General features: G+C 35.4%; 1 protein-coding gene across 1 annotated transcript in view; it reads right to left on the reverse strand.

Moving 5' to 3' along the window:
- Window positions 1-385: 385 nt before the first annotated feature.
- The window catches only part of LOC129749468 (chitinase-like protein 3), a 66,235-nt gene continuing 46,327 nt past the window's right edge, over window positions 386-20,293 (reverse strand). The window contains exons 2-4 of the mRNA XM_055744446.1: window positions 18,403-18,527; window positions 17,241-18,119; window positions 386-3,156 (exon numbers count right to left, since the gene is read on the reverse strand). Coding sequence (XP_055600421.1) covers window positions 2,558-3,156; window positions 17,241-18,119; window positions 18,403-18,527 — 1,603 coding nt within the window. The 3' untranslated portion in view covers window positions 386-2,557. The remainder of the gene's footprint in view (window positions 3,157-17,240; window positions 18,120-18,402; window positions 18,528-20,293) is intronic.

Consider the following 20,293-nt stretch of genomic DNA (forward strand, 5'->3'; position numbering starts at 1 on the left):
GTTGAGGAGATTTTTATTGGTTTCCGACTCCTTATGCTTCGGCACTCTTGGCCGGACACTTCGCACTTCGATTACTCCGTTTACTGATATTTTCCACCACGATGTGAGTCGCTTCCTATTCCCGACAATAGTGCCCGAGTCAGCCCATTCAAAAACTCCATGTTAAACAAATGTTAAGTTACATAATTACAATATTTCCCCGGTTACTTCAGTGCTGTGCTCTTCAAAGCGCGCAAATCAAAGCTTTTTATTTCCTAAATGTTACGCGACCGAAAAATGAAAAACAAGCAATTTTAAATCAAACAAGAAGATAAACTAAAGTGGAACCGTGCGTTTCTCAGAAATAAATCCTACGACTATGCTTTTTAGATTAAAAACATTTGCGTTTATTTTTCTCGATCAATTCGTATCTTCAGCGGAGCTTCATAGCCTCCCGTTGCGTTCGCTTGATAACCTCAGACAATGTAATCTATCGATTTTAGGTAGATCGCCTCTAAATTTTGTGAACAAGAAAAATAGTACCTCCAAAAAAACTGAACATTTCTCAATAACTCAAACAAACAGACGGAAAACCCATTCAATGCGACACATGTTTTTCATGCAATTCTCAACCAACCAACTTTTGTTAATCCTAGAAAATTGCGGAATGGAAGTGTGGAATTTTTAAAACGAAAAGGTCAAATATAAAACTACTGCTGAAACAGTACCTACACATCATTGGGAATCTATCTCTTCCTCAGCTCAATGTTGAGGAAGGTTGATTTAAAAGCACTGTTTTTTTCTTTAAAAATCTTCAACACTCCTCTGCTGTTTCTGTGTATTGTTTGTGGTTACTGTTGAATGTGTGGGTGGTTTGTTATTCTTTTCGATATCTTTTATGTCTTATATCTTATTATAGGGTATGATCCTGCGGGGTTAGGATTCTGCTTATTAAGGGATATTCCTTTGCTGGTTTATTTATTTGTTTTTGGCACTAGGGTTATCTGGTAAATACGGTGTTTCCATTTTATTTTAGTTTTTTTTTTAACTTTACGATTAATCGTTAAGGTTTGTTGAGTACTGCCCAGCTATGATGTTCCTTTATGACTGTGAGTCTCTATCGTTTCACACCAACATTGCTTAGTACTTTTTTCCTACTAGGTAGCTTGCCGGTTAGATAATGTGCATCAAAAGTGGTAGGTAGTATTTTTTCATACAAGGGGGGCTACTTTTATGCTGTTTTGCATTTGCTGAAACGGAATACATGGTGCTAAAAAATTTAAAAAAAAATACCCTTTTGTTATTTGTCGTGACTATCCGAAAACGTTTGTATAAAAATATCAATTTGGTTTCCTAACATTAAATTTACAATTTTTTTTTATTTTTTTCGATTCGAATATGCTTCAAATAACACTGCCCAATATCATTATCATTACAAAAAGCTATAAGGCTGTTTGGTAGCTGCGGTTTTTTGTTAAGTTGTTGTTTGTTTTTATTCTGTTTCCATGTTTAAATTCAAATAACACTAAATGAAATCAAGTTAAATGGTAAATTTTCCTAGACCACGGAATAATTTTGGGCCTCTAACAATAATCAAATATGAAAATACAAAAACTTTTTTGATGAAAATTGGTTTGGAAATATTGCATCGCTTTACTTAGAAAATTTGAATAATTGTACCCTATGTATCAACAAGAAGAAAATGAGCACAGAATTTCGAAAGTATTTTGCAGTACACAATTCAATGCTATAAACCTTTTTTAAGCAGCTAAACAATTTATGCTCCGATATACTAACTGATTACTTTTCCGAAAATTTAACAAACTTAACGAAACATAGAGAACGCGCATAAATTTTGGAAGACAACGATGTGTTAACAGGAAAATTAAATTTAATAAATAAAACGATATCCCTAACTGTAATGAAACTCCGATAAATCTCTCTCGGGTAAATACTTTCAATTCTCGAATCGTGTTTGATCTTACTCGTTTCGTTTCTTGTTTGTTAACAAGCTCAACTAGATAGTTTCCCCTTGAAATCGAACCAGTTCAAGCGAGATGAGTGTTAGTGTGACTAGATTGCAGCATCGGTTTCGTGTTTGCTGTTTAGTTTTGATGAAAGATAGCAATATTTTGTCGCAAAGAAGATGTATCCGCATTACGGTAGATAAAACCATTAAATTAACTTGAATTCGTAACATTGTTCAACAGTTTTGTTAATAAATTTAATGACAATGTAATAGGAATACATCCCCTTAAGCTCTTGCCATTATTTATCTACTGAACCGAATGCTGCACTACTTAATTTTTATTATATCTTTGATTTCTTCTTTAATATTCCTATCGTCTAACTATCTATGTATACATTTGTTTTGCATTATCTCTGATAGAATGGTCTCTCTATTTCCCCCTTTTTTCACAAACCTCACAATCTAGCTTCGAGCAACGGTACACATCACCACGTCTAGACTATATCATAGCTTAATCCTTATAAGTCGTATTTTCATTATTGTTTCATTTCTTATTCAGTGGTTCGCAAGAGTACCCTAACTCAAAAAAATACTATTATAGCTTACTTTCTAGTTAGCTTCCGACTTATCGGTCAGAATGGAATGAATTTTCCTCAGCAGCGGGAAACTGGTCATCGCTCCCCGTTGTTGCCGTTCTTCGAGCCTGCGTTGATAACTGTAGTCCAGATCATCTAGCTGGTCATCCTCGGCGAGCAGCGCATTTTCGGCACAATACTCACCGAAATCGTCGGTATTGAGTGAGAATATCATCGCACCGCCGAACCCATTCTCCTTGATGTAGTTAGCCTTGCACTCGAGGCTGCGTTCATCTTCGTACGAAATCCATTCGGTGCCGGCGTATAGATAGGGCGAGCAGCTTTCCACATCGTACACCTGATGGACGTAGATGTTGTGCCGGCGGAACCAACAGATCTCGGAGTAGGTGGCAAAGCCGAGCAGGCCGACCCGCCCGTTGCCGGAGGCCGGTGATCCGATTCGTGTGTTGAACGGACTGGTCAATTGGAATGTATGGCCATAGGTTGGTAGCCCTATGATGATCTTGCTCTTTTCCAGCCCCTGCGAGAGCCAATACTGGATAGAAGCGTTGATGTTCAGGGTGCCGAATATGCTGCCCTCGCCTTGACGCCGATACAGGGGAGCGTTGAGACCTGAAAAAAATATAAAATTAACAAAAATTCAAAAAATATGTAGGTTGTGCTGCAGGTCAAAAAATTATAGGTGTAGTTGAGTGTCTGACAAATTTTGTATACCATCAAGACAGCCATCGACAGTGTTGAAAAGAACATCATCGGGGCGTTCGCAGCGAAATCGACTGGTTTGAACAGGGAGATTTACAAAAACGCACCAGAAACAAATCTAACTTTTTTATGATTGGTGATTTTTATGCCAAACACCGTTCTGGAATAATATTTCATCAAATTCAAATAGGAATATAAGGGTGCTTAATCGGCATAGCGCACGGCACCCTTCCAAATAAACGAATTTTCAAATCAAATCAAATGGGAATATTTTATTTAATGACTGATCTGCAGGTTATTATACTGTTGAATATCCTAAAGGGCATATACTTGTTTCTCTTCAATTAGAAATCCCTCCACAATTGATTTGGTTCTAACGGATTTAGGCGAGCATTGTAGTCAATTAGTTACTCATGCGGACCTCGATTCAGACCACCTTCCAGTTACTTTTGCTTTATCCCAAAGTCCCATCGAAAACTCTTTAAAATCAACTTTTAACTTTCAAAAAGCAGACTGGGAGCGTTATAGAAATTTTATTGAACGTAATTTAGATCTAAACGTTCCACTGAATTCAATAGAAGATATTGATTAGGCTGTAGAAAATTTGACAACTTCAATAGTCAATCCTAAAGTCGCTTCAATACCCAAAGTCAAGCATAAATTTAATCAACCTTTGATTGATGATCTTCAGTTTTTGACACGACTGAAAAACATTCGTCGACGCCAATACCAATGTACAGTGAGGAGCAAAATAAAGTGTCCAAATTATTTTGTTATCATTTCTTTTATTTTTCTGGTTAAAATTCAACGAAAACACATCGTAATCATTTTTGAAATATTTTTTATGATGATATTTTCAATTTTTGTTAGTGTTGCGCTGGTAAAAAAGAAAGTTTTTCTGATAGAAAAAAAACGGTTAATATTTTAAAAAAATGGGCGAAATAAAGTGTCCAACTCAAAAATAAATATAATTTCGATAAGTTTCTGTAGAGTTTCTCAGAGTCAATCGAAATAAAAACGCGATATTTAACTCTTGTTTAAGGTTTAAGGTAACTTTATTTGAGACGAACACAGAGTATAACTTAAAACTAGATCTGTTACATTAGTGATGTTTGTATTTATTTCATGCACTTTCTTCTCGATGTGCCTATTTCTGATTTGAAGAACCATGAACATTTAATTCAGTTGTCCACCAGATTCCGTTCAATATTGTATTAAACATTGTATCTAATCTCGTGCAATCTTTCATGCAAGTTGTCCGTTTGACAGATGACAGCTGACAGATGAAGTCTCCACGAAATGCGCAGGGTATTGTTTGTAGAATGTCAAATTGATGTTGTGTGCAATTCACTCGACTTGCATATAATCGCTAGTTCCCGAGTGAAATGATTTCTCAACAGTTTCCATCGCGAGGCCCTTCGAATTTGTTTGTTTTGTGCATTTTGACGTTTCATAAACAAGTGGCTTGGCTCTGGAGTATTCAAACAGGTGTCTACATTCATTCGGCCCGCCATTTTGGTTATGCGCAGAAGTCTTCTTTTTTGCTTACGGTCATTTGTCGGAAAATCGAATTAAAAGCTACGAATAATAAGTTAAAAATAGTACTCAACTGTTACTTATATAGCGAATAAACGGTGGGTAGTGGATTTTCGATTTGGGATAGGAGAAACCTTGAGAAAATCGAAGAGTGCGTTGCTCATAAAAAAGTGAAGTTAGCGGAATGAGCAGCGGCACTAAATCGCCGGATCCCCCGGACCCGGACGGAACAGTGAAAGGAGCGATCAGAAAAACAACGCAACCGGACTGGACAAAAGGGACAGGAGCAAATAGATGAGGCAGTTACTATGATGACTATGCAGTTACAGATACTGGTCCATACAGAATCTATTTCGAGTTGCGCAAAGGATCAGCCAAAAGTACAGCGAAAATCAACAAGTTTGCCTTGGGTAGCACCCTGCGTAAGATGACCCTATACAAACAGTCCATTACAGACATGAATTACGTAAGTAAGCACAAAATTATCGTATTCATAAGTAGCTATGCCAAAGCAAATCGTTTAGTTGAAGACATCAATGAAAATAACAAGGAATATAGAGCATACATTCCGAAACATCTTGTTTGTATAACCGGTATAGTATCAGGCATTCCAACTAATATAGATATAACAGAATTATCTGAAGATACTGAGTGCGTCGTTCCAATTATAAGCATCAACCGGATGCATCTTGACAAGGAAAAAGAACCAATCAACAGATTGCGAATTGCCTTCCGTGCACAACAATTGCCAGAGTCCGTAAGAATCTTCATTTGCCCCGCAAAAGTTAGACCGTATACACCCACAATTGCGTTATGTCAACGCTGCCTTAGATTCGGTCACACTACGAAGAATTGTAAAGGAGCCCAACGCTGTGACAAGTGTGCAGAGCGACATGAATTTCCAGAAGAGTTCGAAAGTTGTCAAAACCCGGTTAAGTGTGCTAATTGTCGTAATCCTGGGCACCGATCCACCGACAATAGTTGGCCAGAGAAAAAGAGACAGTACGATATCAAAGCGTACCTGGACGTATGCCGAAGCACGAGCAGGTATCCATGATGTTGGGAAATTTTCGGAGGTCTCCCTAGCGAATCATGCAGATGTGTGGTGATAGTGCTAAAAGCTAATATACATTTTATTAATCAGGGTTTATGTTTGCAGATAGTGGTACTTACATTTAGTAACCTCAATCCCTAACTATGTCCCAACAATTTATGGAGCACTTAGAGTAAATAGATAAACTGTAATATAATTCAATGTATTTTAATAAACTAGATAGAATAATAACTATAAATTTTAAACTCACAAAACGCTTAATATGGTACAAAGATCAATCTTATCTATTTGAAAAGTTTATAGCAATTCCGAAGTTTCACGTTGCCAAATTAGAAATGACTTGCAACTTGCAACAAATCAACCTGACAGCTACCCACTTCCTGTCTCTCTCAAATTTCCTCTCTCTATCTTACTATTTCTGTCATTCTATTTTGACAACCGAAGGGTTCGAGAACGATCAGAGGGATCGTTCGAAGGAGCGGTAACAATGAGCAGCCAAAATTTGTACACCCCACTGCAGGACGTCAATGAATTTCCTACTCCGATGGAAAGCTTCGCGAGTATGACACGAAACAGCTACAGCTGACACGAAGGACCCCCTGAGAGACCAATGGAACAAGACGAATCAGGAACGTAAGACCATACAAGCAGCCGTAAGGTTGTACAAGGACCAGTCAAATCCAACAATAACTAAAGGGAAACGATGATTATTCGTCGAAAAGCATTGCAGAGGTAACAACAGAACAGCGGAACAACATTGTCAGAAGTGCGGAAAGCAACAACATCGGATTGGGACTCCAAAACCCATGGAACGTGGGCGACAAACAACGATATGAAAATATGGTAAGAGAGGCACAAGCAAAATTAGGAAGATCATTTCAGGAAAAAATGATAACCTTTTACACTCAGTTTATTGATCTTTTAAGACCACAAGACCAAATTAAAGATTTTTTTAATACCTGTACTAGGAGACATTTCAATTTGGTCAATTCGGTAGTTTTTAACCAAAAATAAACTTAAAACAAAACCTCCTTTTTTTCTCACTGCATCATCTACTTCTACTTTCTAAAAATGGACGGTACAAACTAATTCAAGATTTTGCAAATCAACGTACAATGTTTATACAAAAATAAGGCGGAATTGCCGAGAGTTCTCACGGGAGAAGATTTTTCAACAGCCATTCGTTCCGAAACATGGACAAATGAATTATATGAAGGAACCAATAAATACAATTCAACAGGATACCATTTCATCCCTCATTCTAGTTATGGTGCTTCTGGAATTTTATAGAAGAATTCATACAGCTTCACCAAATTTACCACACCACAAAACCTCTCGCGGTCGACACAGGTAGTCAGTCTAAAGATCAATAAGCTAAACTTGATTATATGCTCTGTCTACATGAGTCCATCAATTTCTTTGACCGATTTTGAATCAGACACTCGTACTATTCTCTGTAACCTCGATCAACATCAGAAGGTTATAAAAGGGGGCGATTTCAACGCCCATCATGTAGAATGGTGAAATGATGTTAGCGATGGCAAAGGCGATAAGTTGTTAAATGCAGTCAATGGCAGTAGAGTGCTTTTACTGAATGACGGGAGCGCTATAAATATTTCAATGTGCTCAGCTAACTTAAAAACGCTCTCACCTGGAAAGTTTTAGACTACGGGATTTCCAGCGAACATATGTGCATTGAAATAAATTGGTCCAATCAACTACAAACCAAGAATGACTTTTACCACAATAAAACCAAAATAGCTAAACAATTATCCGAACTTGAATCATCCCAAATAAATACCAATAAGTGATCTGGCGAATAACGTAAAGCAAATATGCAAACAAAATCGATTGAAAAGTAAAAAGACACCCAAGTTCTGGTGGTCAGACAGTGTCGACGAGGCTTGGAAAGCAAAAACTTTAGCCAGAAGAGAGCTCAACAGAATATCATACCCTGAAAACCTTGTAGAATTAAAAAAGAAAGCTGCCTTGTTCCAAAGAAAAAAAAGAGAGTTAAACACGCTCTCAAACCACTGGGCTCGCTATACATGAGAATTCTCTTTCTCAGTTTCTCATGTATAGTTAGCTAGTGTAGAGCAAAGGCGGCACAATTCATGGGAGCTTTTCATCAACATGCCCACTAGCCTAAAATTTCAACACCTATCAAGCCTTTTCCTATTGGCGCACTAATGCCTGTTTATCCACCTTTCTTTCAAATTTCGATAAATAAATTCTCTCTAATTTTCATTCCGCCGCACATGCCATTAAAATTATAATCAATTTATATTTTTGGGAACCTCGTAATGTATCTCAAATATGTTTTTCAGACATTATAAAAAAAAAAAAAACTGTAGATTAGGTACTAAATTCTCAAAAAAAATTTCACTTAGTGCTGAAGCTGAAGTTAGAAGCTATACGTTGGACATAGGGATAAATATATGAGGCTCTTGAAGCCGAAGGGGTATAAGTGACAAAATGGAAAAAATCAAGATAACCATCTAGAATGTGGTTTTCAAAGTGGTCCCTACCGCCCCCTTGGGGGCGTTGAGGGCTTTCAGGGGGGCGGTGAGCTCAATGTTGAAATTTGGGGGGCGTTGGAAAGGCTCAGGTGGGCGGTGAGGTCGTAATTAAAATTTTCACAAATCACGAAACAGCGTAGATTTGTAATAACAACGAGTAAGTTCAATGCAAAAAATAAAATTACGTTACAAAACTGGACATTAAAACATCTAATTTTGGTTCCACTTTCTCAATGATTATTTTTAGATGTAAATGTAGGAACTAAAAGATTTTTTTATATCGTCACTGAATTTGTACTCTCTCTACATGTTGATCTTGTTTGGTAAGATTATTTTGGGTTATACTTAAACAAAAATAATTTGAGATGGCATTGCTTGATTTTCTTTAAAATATAGGTATTGTCTCAAAAAATCTGCTAAACAGAAAATACCTTCAAAAATCTGTATAAAAAGGCGTCATCTGTGATTTAGTAATAGAGTTTTTTTGATAGAAAATATGTAAGAATTATTTTAGATTAGAGAATTTCTATTTTAAGTTATTATTTGTTCATCTTTATTATTCAAAAAATCAATTGTGCTATTTTCCATGGATAAACTTTTAATCTTTTCGGTTATCACTAATATAGACTGGTTTCAGCTATTAGAATCTAATTTTAACTTTAAGACCCGTGAATGGTGCATAACTTTGAACAGTAGTCAAATTCAAATAAAAAGAAGTAATTCTATTCATACGTTATTTTAATGCAACTTAGTGTTCAACACTAATGCAATTTAATGGTGAATAAAAAATTTTGTTTACCAGAATTTAAGATATATGATTTATTATCAAAATAATTCTTTAGTTTTAGTAAGTGTCTAGGAACCTTTACACAAAATTAAGTGTTACTGGATGTTTGTAGCGATATGGAGCCAAAAGGGTATAAGTTAAGGTTGCCAGATTGCCCAGTTTTATTCAGATTTGCCCGGATATTTAATGAAAAATTCGACAAAACCGTGGTCAGGCCGGTTGCCCGGATTTCATTGAAAAAAGCCCATATTTTGCCCAGAATTATTCACTTCATTGTTAAAACAAACAAAACTAAAATAAGTTTTTATTTATGCGTCCAAAAAGAAAGTTTTTGGGCAAATTTTATGGAAATAACCATGAAAAGTTTTTTGAATGCGATTAAAAAAATTATGACGGAAACTCGTTTTTTTAAGTTTTTTTTTCTTCATTTTTTGTTAACAAATTCCTGGGTTTTGACAAAATTTGCCTGGATATTACCCGGGTTATTGGTCGACAATTTTGAAATCAAATGCCCGTATTATGCCAGATTTTTAGGTAAAACATCCCGGATTTGTCCGGCTCGGGTACGTGCTGGGAAAATTCTTTCAATCTTAGTATAAGTGCATAAAAGCTAATTTTGAGAAAACACGCTTTAAATTTGTTAAGTTTGTTCTTATTCCATATATTTTTCAAAAAATTGCAATCTTTCGAACAAAATAATGTGTAAATTCTAAAAATCTGAAAAATCATCAAATATAGTTCGAAAAATTAGAAAAGTTTGACCATTTTTAAACATATCACCCCCTACCCTTTTGACTCTGAGGGCTTCATATAAATTTGAATGAGTTTTGAATTTTGAACAACATCGTCAAACTAGAAGCTAACGACTTTCCAAAGATCCAGATTTTCATTTTTCAATAGGTTTTCTGAAAATTTGCCCAGGAGGGCGTTGAGCTTTAAAATTTTGCAAAAGGGGGCGGTGAGTGAAAAAAGTTTGAAAACCACTGATCTAGAACGAATCCTTTACTGTCAAACATAATATGCTATTTTAATCATAATTTTATTTCACTATTTCCTTATGTTTTGATCTCGTTGAAAAAATCCTGCTAACTGAACCTTACATTTTGTTTGGAGCCAAAGGGGTATAAGTGCAGCACTTGTATCCCTTTGCCACCAAGAAATTTACTTATACCCCTTTGCCACCAACCCAAATGTCATTTCTAGTGAGAAGTGTACTTTTCATTGGGACGAAAAATTAAAAAAAAAAAGTGGAATTTAATTTGATTTGAAAAGTAAATCATGTTTGAAAATTTACCATCAGCAGTTAATCATTTCATTGCATTTAATGATAATTCCAGTTTGCAAAATAATATCAAATTTTGTATTTTTTCTATTCTAGCCCCAATGAATGAATTCCAAATTCCTGATTTCTCTTCAAAATTATATGGAGTATGCCACAAATTTTGGGCTAGGCAGATTAGGCCTCATGCCAAATTTTGGCCAGATCCGATCACGGGAAGGGGTCGCTTAACGAGCCTGAAGGCTGATTTCTTTTGAAAACGGTTTTCTTAAAGCCCAAATTATGACACATATTTCATTCGAAGACCACATTCCGATTAGAGTTGAGATAAAAAAGTTATAAAGCTTCAATAATGGGTCAACTTTTTAAGCGTGATGTTCATCACTGTTAATGACACTATTGCAAGTTTGAAGGCTTGTAACTTTTTTCAGAAGCTTCAAAAAACAAAAATTTCTTAGGGTGCTCCAAATGATTTCAAAAGTTCTTGAATATTGTATCTTTACTTTTTTATGGACGAACCCTTGAAGTCTGGACAAAAAAACTCCCTTTTCCGACTTAGAGTGTCAATTTGACACTCCAATAGTAAAATCTATCTAATTTGTTTGAATTATAATTAATTTCATACAATTCTTATACCAATAGAAACCTTGTAATGACAGTAAAATACGTTTAGAACATTATATACAGGGTGGGGCAGAGTGGACTCCCTAGTTCCAATCAGTCGCTGAAGAGAGCGCGCGCGAGTTAGCGGAGTCAGAGTGGTTTCATGTGGTGAGGGGAAGGACGCCATTTTAAGTAGTCATCCGCGTTGCCAGGTAAATGTTTGACGTTTTGTAGTTAGGAAAAAAGGTAAACAAAAGGGTGTAAATTTTTGATGAATTTAAAACTCATTTTACTACGGCTTTTTACTTCAGAGATCTCTTAAAAAGTAAGTAGAATCAACTTTTAGGTCTTCTTCTAGTGTTTTAAATATTTTTTGAAAAAATATTGATAGCTACTAAGCGATAAATTAAGTTTCAAAAACTGGTGTTTTTCTTGAGATTGACAACACACCTAAGTATTTTAAAAGTTTTTGAATGAATAAGTGATATTTTCACAAAAACATTCATTGAAAAAAAATGTTGGAGATATTTGTAAGCTAAATTTACGAAAGTTCTGTTTTGGAAAGCATTCTAACAAAGAAAAAACCTGATTGAAAAAACTAGAATTTTATCCTGTTTTCTGTTAACCAAAGTAACAAATTTGATGGTTTTTTTCTGGAATCAATGGAGTGTTTGTGTTGTTTTTTGTACTGGAAGAAGATTTAAAATGATTTAGATCAAGGGTGAGCAACCTTTTGAACCAAAGGGCCAGTTTTAATTCAAAATCTTCTCCGCGGGCCGCACTTACACTCGTCAATTATTTGCAGAACTCTATAGATTATAACAAAAAGATTTGGTAAGTAATAAATAAATAAATCATACCTAATATTACAAATTCTCAGCGAATTTCTTTAAAGATCAATGTTATTCATTTCTATCTTTAAAAAGAAATTTAGCATTGTTTTTACAAATCAGTCGAAAATGATTGGGTACATCACCAAATCAAAGTCAAGGTTTGTTGGAAAGTATTGAATTTTTTCAATTAACTTTGACTTCTTCGTTCTTCCAAACGTACACATCATTTGCATCACATTTTTTCTCTTAAAACTGAACTTTTCAAGATTTTTTTACGATGCACAAACACATTTTACTCACAAGTTTTCTCGATATATGTATATCACAGCAGTACTAAAAAAGACCAATATTTTTTTATTTTTGTTGTTCAAATTCACTGATCAATATTTCAGTTTTCTGTACGTATTTCAAAAATATTTTTTCACAATTAAAATTTGTCCTCGAAGCCCTGATTTTTTCCTGCAATTGGGAAGAAAATATTTTTAAATAACAGGTCGATCAAATTAGCCAAAATCCTGGGACTAATAAAAATTTTGAAAAATTCCCGAGAAAATATTATCAGAGAAGTGTTTACAATCATTACTGTTATTTTCTATTCAAACATTTTGAAAAAGATTTTATAAATTAAATTTTAGTGATACTGGGAAAAGATTTCTAACGCTAGTTTAAGATAATATCTTAACGTTAATAATATGTTTTTTTTTATTTTCCTTTCGACTGTATGATTAATGCTTGAGGATGTTTTCGTTAATAATATGAATTGTTATTTACCAAGTGAAAAGACTGAATTTGTCAACGTTTGGTATCACATCTCATAAAATTTTCACAGATTTTTTGATTTAAATACATAATAATAATATGGGTGTTCCGACGCAGTCACAACGAGCAACGAAACACGATCGAAAACGAAGAAACATCAATGAAATACAAATCGAATGAAAAAATATTTAATTACGAATGTAAAGTGAAATAATCATAAGGGAAGAAATGATCTGTAAATAGCATACACAAATCATAAATTTCACCCAACATAATTTCACACGACAGAACACAACACAAAACACATTAAATGAATTTCCAACACTGCACACTCATACATAGATATAAGAAGTGAGAAACATCTGACGAGAAAGTGATACGTGAACTCAAACGCGCTAGAATTTAAGTGACATGTATTTATTTATACTTCAATAAAGATCACTTTGAAAACCTAATCGCGCGCAACGGTCGTGTTTTCTCTGCTACCGAAAGTTCGTCTCGTTTCGGCCTATTGTTCGCTCCGCCATCGCTGGTCGATTGATGACCAATGTTGCTTCCTGCTCAACCGTTTTCGTCAGCCGTTTGGGACCCAATTCCTGGGACAACAATAACGGAATCCTGCGTCCGTACAATGGGTTTTGTCAAAAACATAAATTTTTTGACAATTTTAATGCTAAGTTCAAATTAAATTACCAACGAAAACAGCGGTTTGTGTCGAATTTGATAAAATCATTATGTTTTCAAAAACAAATCTGCTGCGTAAATTCATCATACAACTTTAAACATACAAAAAAAATCATACAACTTTATCTTTGAAAAAAATATGAAAAAATCATCATCTTGAGCTCATCAATATTCTTCCGACTTTTTTTTATTTGCCTTTGCCGACTTGCCATTAGTTATTGATTATGAATTTAAAAGCGCTCAATACAAATTAGGAAAATTAAAGTTTAAATTAGAAAAAAAACTCCAATATTACGATTTTGACAATGATATTGCACTTATCTTTTTGAAAAACACATTGAATGTTAACATTTCTGGAAAAAAGTCACCAATCTGAATGATTGTGGGATAAATTAAAACAAAAACACATGAATATTTAAACAAGTTGTGGCCGTATCAACAGTTTCCGGTTTAATGACTGGTATTTTATGATAACTGATGATATTTCGTAGGAAAAACTCGAGAAAATAATTCAATTCAGAAAGGCTTCGCGGGCCGCATAAAGGGGTCTCGAGGGACGAATGCGGCCCGCGGGCCGCGGTTTGCTCATCCCTGATTTAGATTTTTTATAGATTTATTTAAGAGCGGTATTTCATTTATGAAAAATGCACTTCTGGAATGTCTGCTCTTATGTGAGAGCTGTTTGCACATTTTTCGAAAATTTTTGTAAAAAATCAAATGTTTTTTTTTCGTTGGCGTGTTTTGCAAGTACCTTTTCATGACAAAATTTTGCCCAATAACACTAGTTTACAGCATTTTTGAACTCAGTAAACTGAAGGTCATTTCCAATGTAAAATCGGGCGCTGAATCCGAAAATGAAATTCAAAAAAATCTCAGTAGAACCGTTTTTGAGTTATGCTCCAAATATGAAATTTCGAAAAAATTAAAAAAGTTCTTGTACTTAGATTAAAATATCTCGGACGGCATAACAGTAATTTGAAATCCCTCTTTTGCATATTGAAGGTGAATAAGTTATCTATCGATCATCTGAACACTGTTTTTGCGTTTGACCAACAGTATTGTTGATATTAGTGACTTTATGAGAAAAAAAATTATAAAAAACGCATTTTTTTAGAGAAAATTTTGTTTCAACGAAAGTTTTAGAATCGATGGTAGCATTTAAAAAATCTGATTTTCTTTTGCGCTTGAATTTCAATTTAAAACAAAGATTTCAAGTGGTTATTTATCAAAATCGGTTGAAAATTGAAGAAGTTATGGCTACTTTACCATAACTGAAATTTTTGGAGTTTTTAATAATTTAACGAACCGCAGTACACTTATCATAGTATAGGAAGAATGGAACATGATAAATCTCACTCGCTCTAAGTCAAAATTATTTATTAGCTTACCAGAAGGTCACCTGCCAAATTTCAGGAAGATCTGACCATAGGGAGGGGTTGCTTAAGTCTCAAACGTGAATAAAATTTTGAGGTATTTTGCCCGGAAGGAACGAAAAACACTGGTTTTTCATCAATAACTTTTTTAATCACTAGCTGATTGTTTTTTATGGTTGATTTTCTTAAAGCCTAAGTTGAGACAAATATTTCACCCGAAGACTGTAGCTCGATTGGATTAGAAACAGAAAAGTTAGTGCGGTTCAAAGACCGCAAATTTTGTCCAATACGCAATGAGTACTTTTTACGCATTGCGTTTTATACGACAATTTTTGACCAAAATACAATCTATGAACCGCAATAACTTTTCTGTTTCAAATCCAATCGAGTTACAGTCTTCGGGTGAAATATTTCAATGGTCAGATCTTCCTGAAATTTGGCAGGTGACCTTCTGGTAAGCTAATAAATAATTTTGACTTAGAGCGAGTGAGATTTATCATGTTCCATTCTTCCTATACTATGATAAGTGTACTGCGGTTCGTTAAATTATTAAAAACTCCAAAAATTTCAGTTATGGTAAAGTAGCCATAACTTCTTCAATTTTCAACCGATTTTGATAAATAACCACTTGAAATCTTTGTTTTAAATTGAAATTCAAGCGCAAAAGAAAATCAGATTTTTTAAATGCTACCATCAATTCTAAAACTTTCGTTGAAACAAAATTTTCTCTAAAAAATGCGTTTTTTATAATTTTTTTTCTCATAAAGTAACTAATATCATCAATACTGTTGGTCAAACGCAAAAACAGTGTTCAGATGATCGATAGATAACTTATTCACCTTCAATATGCAAAAGAGGGATTTCAAATTACTGTTATGCCGTCCGAGATATTTTAATCTAAGTACAAGAACTTTTTTAATTTTTTCGAAATTTCATATTTGGAGCATAACTCAAAAACGGTTCTACTGAGATTTTTTTGAATTTCATTTTCGGATTCAGCGCCCGATTTTACATTAAAAATGTTGGTCAGTTAATCAAGTTCACGATTTTTTTAAAATTTTGTAAACTAGTGTAATTATTAAAAAATAACATTAGGAGCTAATTCCCTTTTAATTATATGCCGGTTCCTAAAAGCTTCCCAAATTCTCTAAACTCCTGTATGAAGCACTTTGTAGCGCTACTGTTTGGTTAATATCTCGGATCATGCCATAGACTGGCTAGCATCGCGGTTGTGTAGTCGAAACGTTTTTGAAAATAAAGATAGGGTGGTGGCGACCCACCGTGCATTTCGTATACGGTTTGCCCGGCCTTTTATCTCATTACGAGGGGATGTTTCATGGCCCTCTCGCTCCCCCGAATAAAATGTCTCAAAATCCCATACAAACTTCAGGCTCGTTGAGCAACCCCTTCCCGTGATCCGATCTGGCCAAAATTTGGCATAAGATCTTGTACTAGGCCTAGGATCAATTTTAGCATGCAGCGCATAACTTATTCAAAAGTCTGGTCATTTGGGGCACTCTAATGACCACAAAAAATGTAAAAAATGTGGTGTAAAACAGCTCTTTTCAATCAGTTAACCCTAAAAATTGTTTAAGCCACACCAGATAAATTTTGGAAACAGGATTGGAAAGTTAACGTAATTTGGTACATTTTTGCATTTTTAGATTGTCGAAATACAAAACACAGATTTTCTGACGAATATTCAAAGGTAGCTGTTTTTCCAACTTTTTCTTAATTTGCAATTTTCTCGGATTTTCTTGCACTAAAATACAACTTTGAACTGAATTTACACTGAAAAATACAACTTTACACTGGATTTGCACTAAATATTTACTCAAGATTTCCGCAATTATATTCCCCAGAGAGCCAATTTCATACCGAATCTAGTGGTGTAATTACATAAGCGCTGCGATATTTTACAAAAATATATTAAATAGTAAACTGAAAGTAATTCAAAAGTGTTTGTTCCTAATGACCGGTCACGCACAATTTCTTGGTTTTTAAGGCATGTATTGTGTCAAATGTGTAAATTTTAAGTAGCATTTAGTTCGATTATGTTAGAAAATGTTGTTTTATCGCTGAAAGTAAACGGTTACATGAGGCTGTTTGCCGGGAATCATAATTTTGTCAGTAAACGCACTTCGTTGAATTAGTACAAAATTTGAAAAATTTCACAAAATGTATTCTCTCAAGATCCAAAATATGATTTGTACAGCTCCTTACATGGAAAATACTAAAAAGAACCGTTTCCGTGTTTTAGATAGTTTTTCCTTAAAAAAAAACATTATCGGTAACGGGAAAAGTCGAGTGGGCGATAATAGGACCAGTTGAACACCCCCAAGTTTAATTAGGTTTTTTAAAAAGCGTAAGTTTTTCGCATTCTACTAATTTTTTATTGAAAGAAGAGCAGTTTTGAAATGTATTGGAAAAGAAAGCGAAAAAAAAATCTGCCATTGTTTTTTTATTACGAATGTTTGAAGTTGTAAAACCGCTTAACTGGGCGGTAGATATTTTTTCAGCCGTTTCGTACTATTCTAACTTCAACAACAAATTACTTGTCGACTTACCGGTTTGCGGCGTTCCGGGAGTGTAGAAGTGCAAATCATACGTCATTATGTTGACGTAGTCGGCGTAGTTGTTAATTTCCCGCACATCGTACGATAGGTAAGCGATTGTGGCCTGCGCTGCCACGGCCACGCTCAGTATGTACGTCCTATGCTCCCGCTGATATTCCCGCCGAATCTCATGGAGTAGTTGCGAAAAGTGCATCCTATTCTTCCCCTCGGTACCGGGAAATTCCCAATCCAAATCGACCCCATCGAGTTGGTACCGTTCCAGGTTGGCTTTCAGCGATTGGATGAAAAGTTTACGTTTCGCGTGGTTTGCCACCATTTCCGAAAAACCTCCCATCTGACCGCCACCCACCCAGAGCAACACTTTCAGACCTTTGTTTGCTTTTTTGAGTTGTTTGATTCGACTGAACACCAACCGGAGGTCATCGTTGATGAACAGGGTGGAATTGACAACTTCAGCCATTCCAACATTTAAATGAGTGCAAAGGAAGGGATCGATATGCTCCGGGTACAGGTTGCTCCGTAATTTGTTCGAGCCCATTGGCGGCGTTGTGTAGTAGCAAACTATTTTTCGACTTTCCTTCACACCCTTCGAGGCTTCTTTCGAGTAGATAAAATTTCCGAATTTTGAAGGCAAAATCCGTTCGTTTTCGAGCTCTTTAATTCGTTGTTGTTCCTCCGTCGTCGTCTCGTCGCCCTCGAGTCCCGTATCGTTGAACCCACTGCCGGCGGCAAATGGTTGCGTGCCGTTCAGGATTAAGGCCGCCAGGATATCTTCCTGGTTGATGATATCGGGATGGGTGTCGGCGTGTCTGAAGGCTCGTGAGCTCTCCTCATATTGCTGGATACGTTCCCTCCACAGGGGTGGAATGTCTAAAAAAAATTAATAGGTTGAGTAAAAAAACAACATGGAAGTGATTAAGCGCGTTTAGCAAGCAACGCCCTCATTTAGGGTGCCAGAGCTGTTTGATTGATTTGTTTTTGTTCCAGCTCACGAAAACATGCAATTTTTAAGACAACAACGGTTTCAGAACAAAACGGCTAGCAATATTCGTATCTGCATAATAACACTCTCATTTAGAAAAGAAAGTACAGGTTTTTGTAGATTTTTTGGCCTTATTTCATTTGAGTTGCTTGTTTGTAATCATCGACTTACCAATTAGTGTCGGTGGAATGATTAGGTTCTGGCGATAGATCATGGTCCAGGTCGCGTAGACGGCTACACTGGACATCATGCATAAGGCCAACAGAAGGCATCCTTGAATGTAGGTGTGACTTTTCCTGAAATAAAAAGAATTTTAAAATGAACAACGCTGAATGTTTTATTTAAGGTGTTATTGACTGTATGAAGCGTAGAATCAATTAAAGCTTAGTTCTTTTAGAAATGGGACACTTTCTTTCGCTAATAACTCGATAACAAGTAATCAGACATTCAAAATTTTGACAGCATTTTGTTGCCTGTAAAAAGTACTATCTGACCTATTGTTTTCAAAATTTAAAGTACACGCGTTTTTGAGATATAAACAATGCAAGAGAAAGAGAAAAAAATAATTTTGCACAGTTTCCTTCAAAATCCATCATAATCAAATTGATAGCTGACGAAACCGTTGATTATTCAAAGAATAACTTGTGTAAGTGGTGGAAAAGTTTGCAAACACTGTCAAAAATGTCTCCAAAGTTCAAATCATGCATTGGAGTGAAGCAGATGATCAGCAACTACGGTTAAGGGTCATCAAGGAAGTCATGTCTCATACCAGAATTTTTATTTTTAAGTAAGCGAAGAACTAAGTGTAGATCGCTGAAATGTCCAACAATTTTTTCTCTGATAAGCTGAAAGTGTTGCCTAGTAATGAGTGATTCAAACTTTACCATGAACAACCATTTTTCGCTAGTTCCAGAGCTCGTAAGCTGTATAGCCAGTACCGAGGCTATGGGACAGATAATTTCTGATGAACGAAAAAACTTATGAAATACCTTATTTTATACAAATTCCAGCATTTGAATCCTATACCATGCCTGCTCGTGGCAAGGTCCCGGGTATTTTAAAGTATGTATTTCCTCGTTGTTTTGTGTAAATATAATGATTTGCCAAAATTCTTCTCCTGTGGAAAAAATACTACAATTTTTCAAAACGAAAATTTTTATTTTCGCTGTTTTAAAAGCCTAAAAAGAGTAATCTTGTAAGAACCTTGCGCAACCTACGATCTATACTAACCGATTATACTTGAAGTTCAATCTCATGATGGTTCGACTTCGTTATTGTCAGATTTTGCCAGCAGAAAATCCATTAAAAACGCTCAAAAAGTGGTTGAAAAATAATAAAATAAGTTAATTCCGAAACAGCTGTATCCACTAAATTGCCCTCAGTTTTTTTAAAAGAGAAGTATTGGACCGAAAAGCAGCGGAAATTGAAGAAGGAGGATGTAGCCACCTAAAATACAAATTAGACGAAGTATAAGTTTGAAAAACTGATCAATATCATGACTGAAAAAAGTGTGCGCCGGCCGATGGGAGGTGCAAAGAATAAAGTAGATTTTTTTCTTACAAAAAACGATTAATATTTTTTTTCAAATTTTTTCATGAATTATCTTAAAATTATCTTCATTTTCTTCAAAGAAAGTATTTAGATCAAACAAATTTCTAAAAGAACTAAGCTTTATGATCTAATCTTAGTAATCCGTGCCTAGTTGTAAAATAAGAAAATAAAATCATTCCACACGTTAACTTAACCACACGTGTATTTCAATTGGTTATGGGCCCAGGTATCCAAACCGGAAGACAGTAATTTTTTTTTGGTCACATCAAGATTGAAGCATGACCACTCGGAGCCCTCAACAAACACGACAATCGGAAAGGACACATCAAGTCCTAGGAGATGGTCCTCTTAAGCAGTCTTAAAAAATGAAGCACCCGGCGGAAGTGGTACGATCGGAGCAGGAAGCGTTCGAGTCGGCAGGAGTTCCGTTGCGTTGCCCCCCATTGAGAAGCTGCGTGGAAGGGACAATTACACGTCGTGGTCGTTTGCGATGCGGATGATTTTGAACCGC

This window comes from Uranotaenia lowii, chromosome 1, assembly GCF_029784155.1.
Source record: "Uranotaenia lowii strain MFRU-FL chromosome 1, ASM2978415v1, whole genome shotgun sequence".
Taxonomy (NCBI): Eukaryota; Metazoa; Arthropoda; class Insecta; order Diptera; family Culicidae; genus Uranotaenia; species Uranotaenia lowii.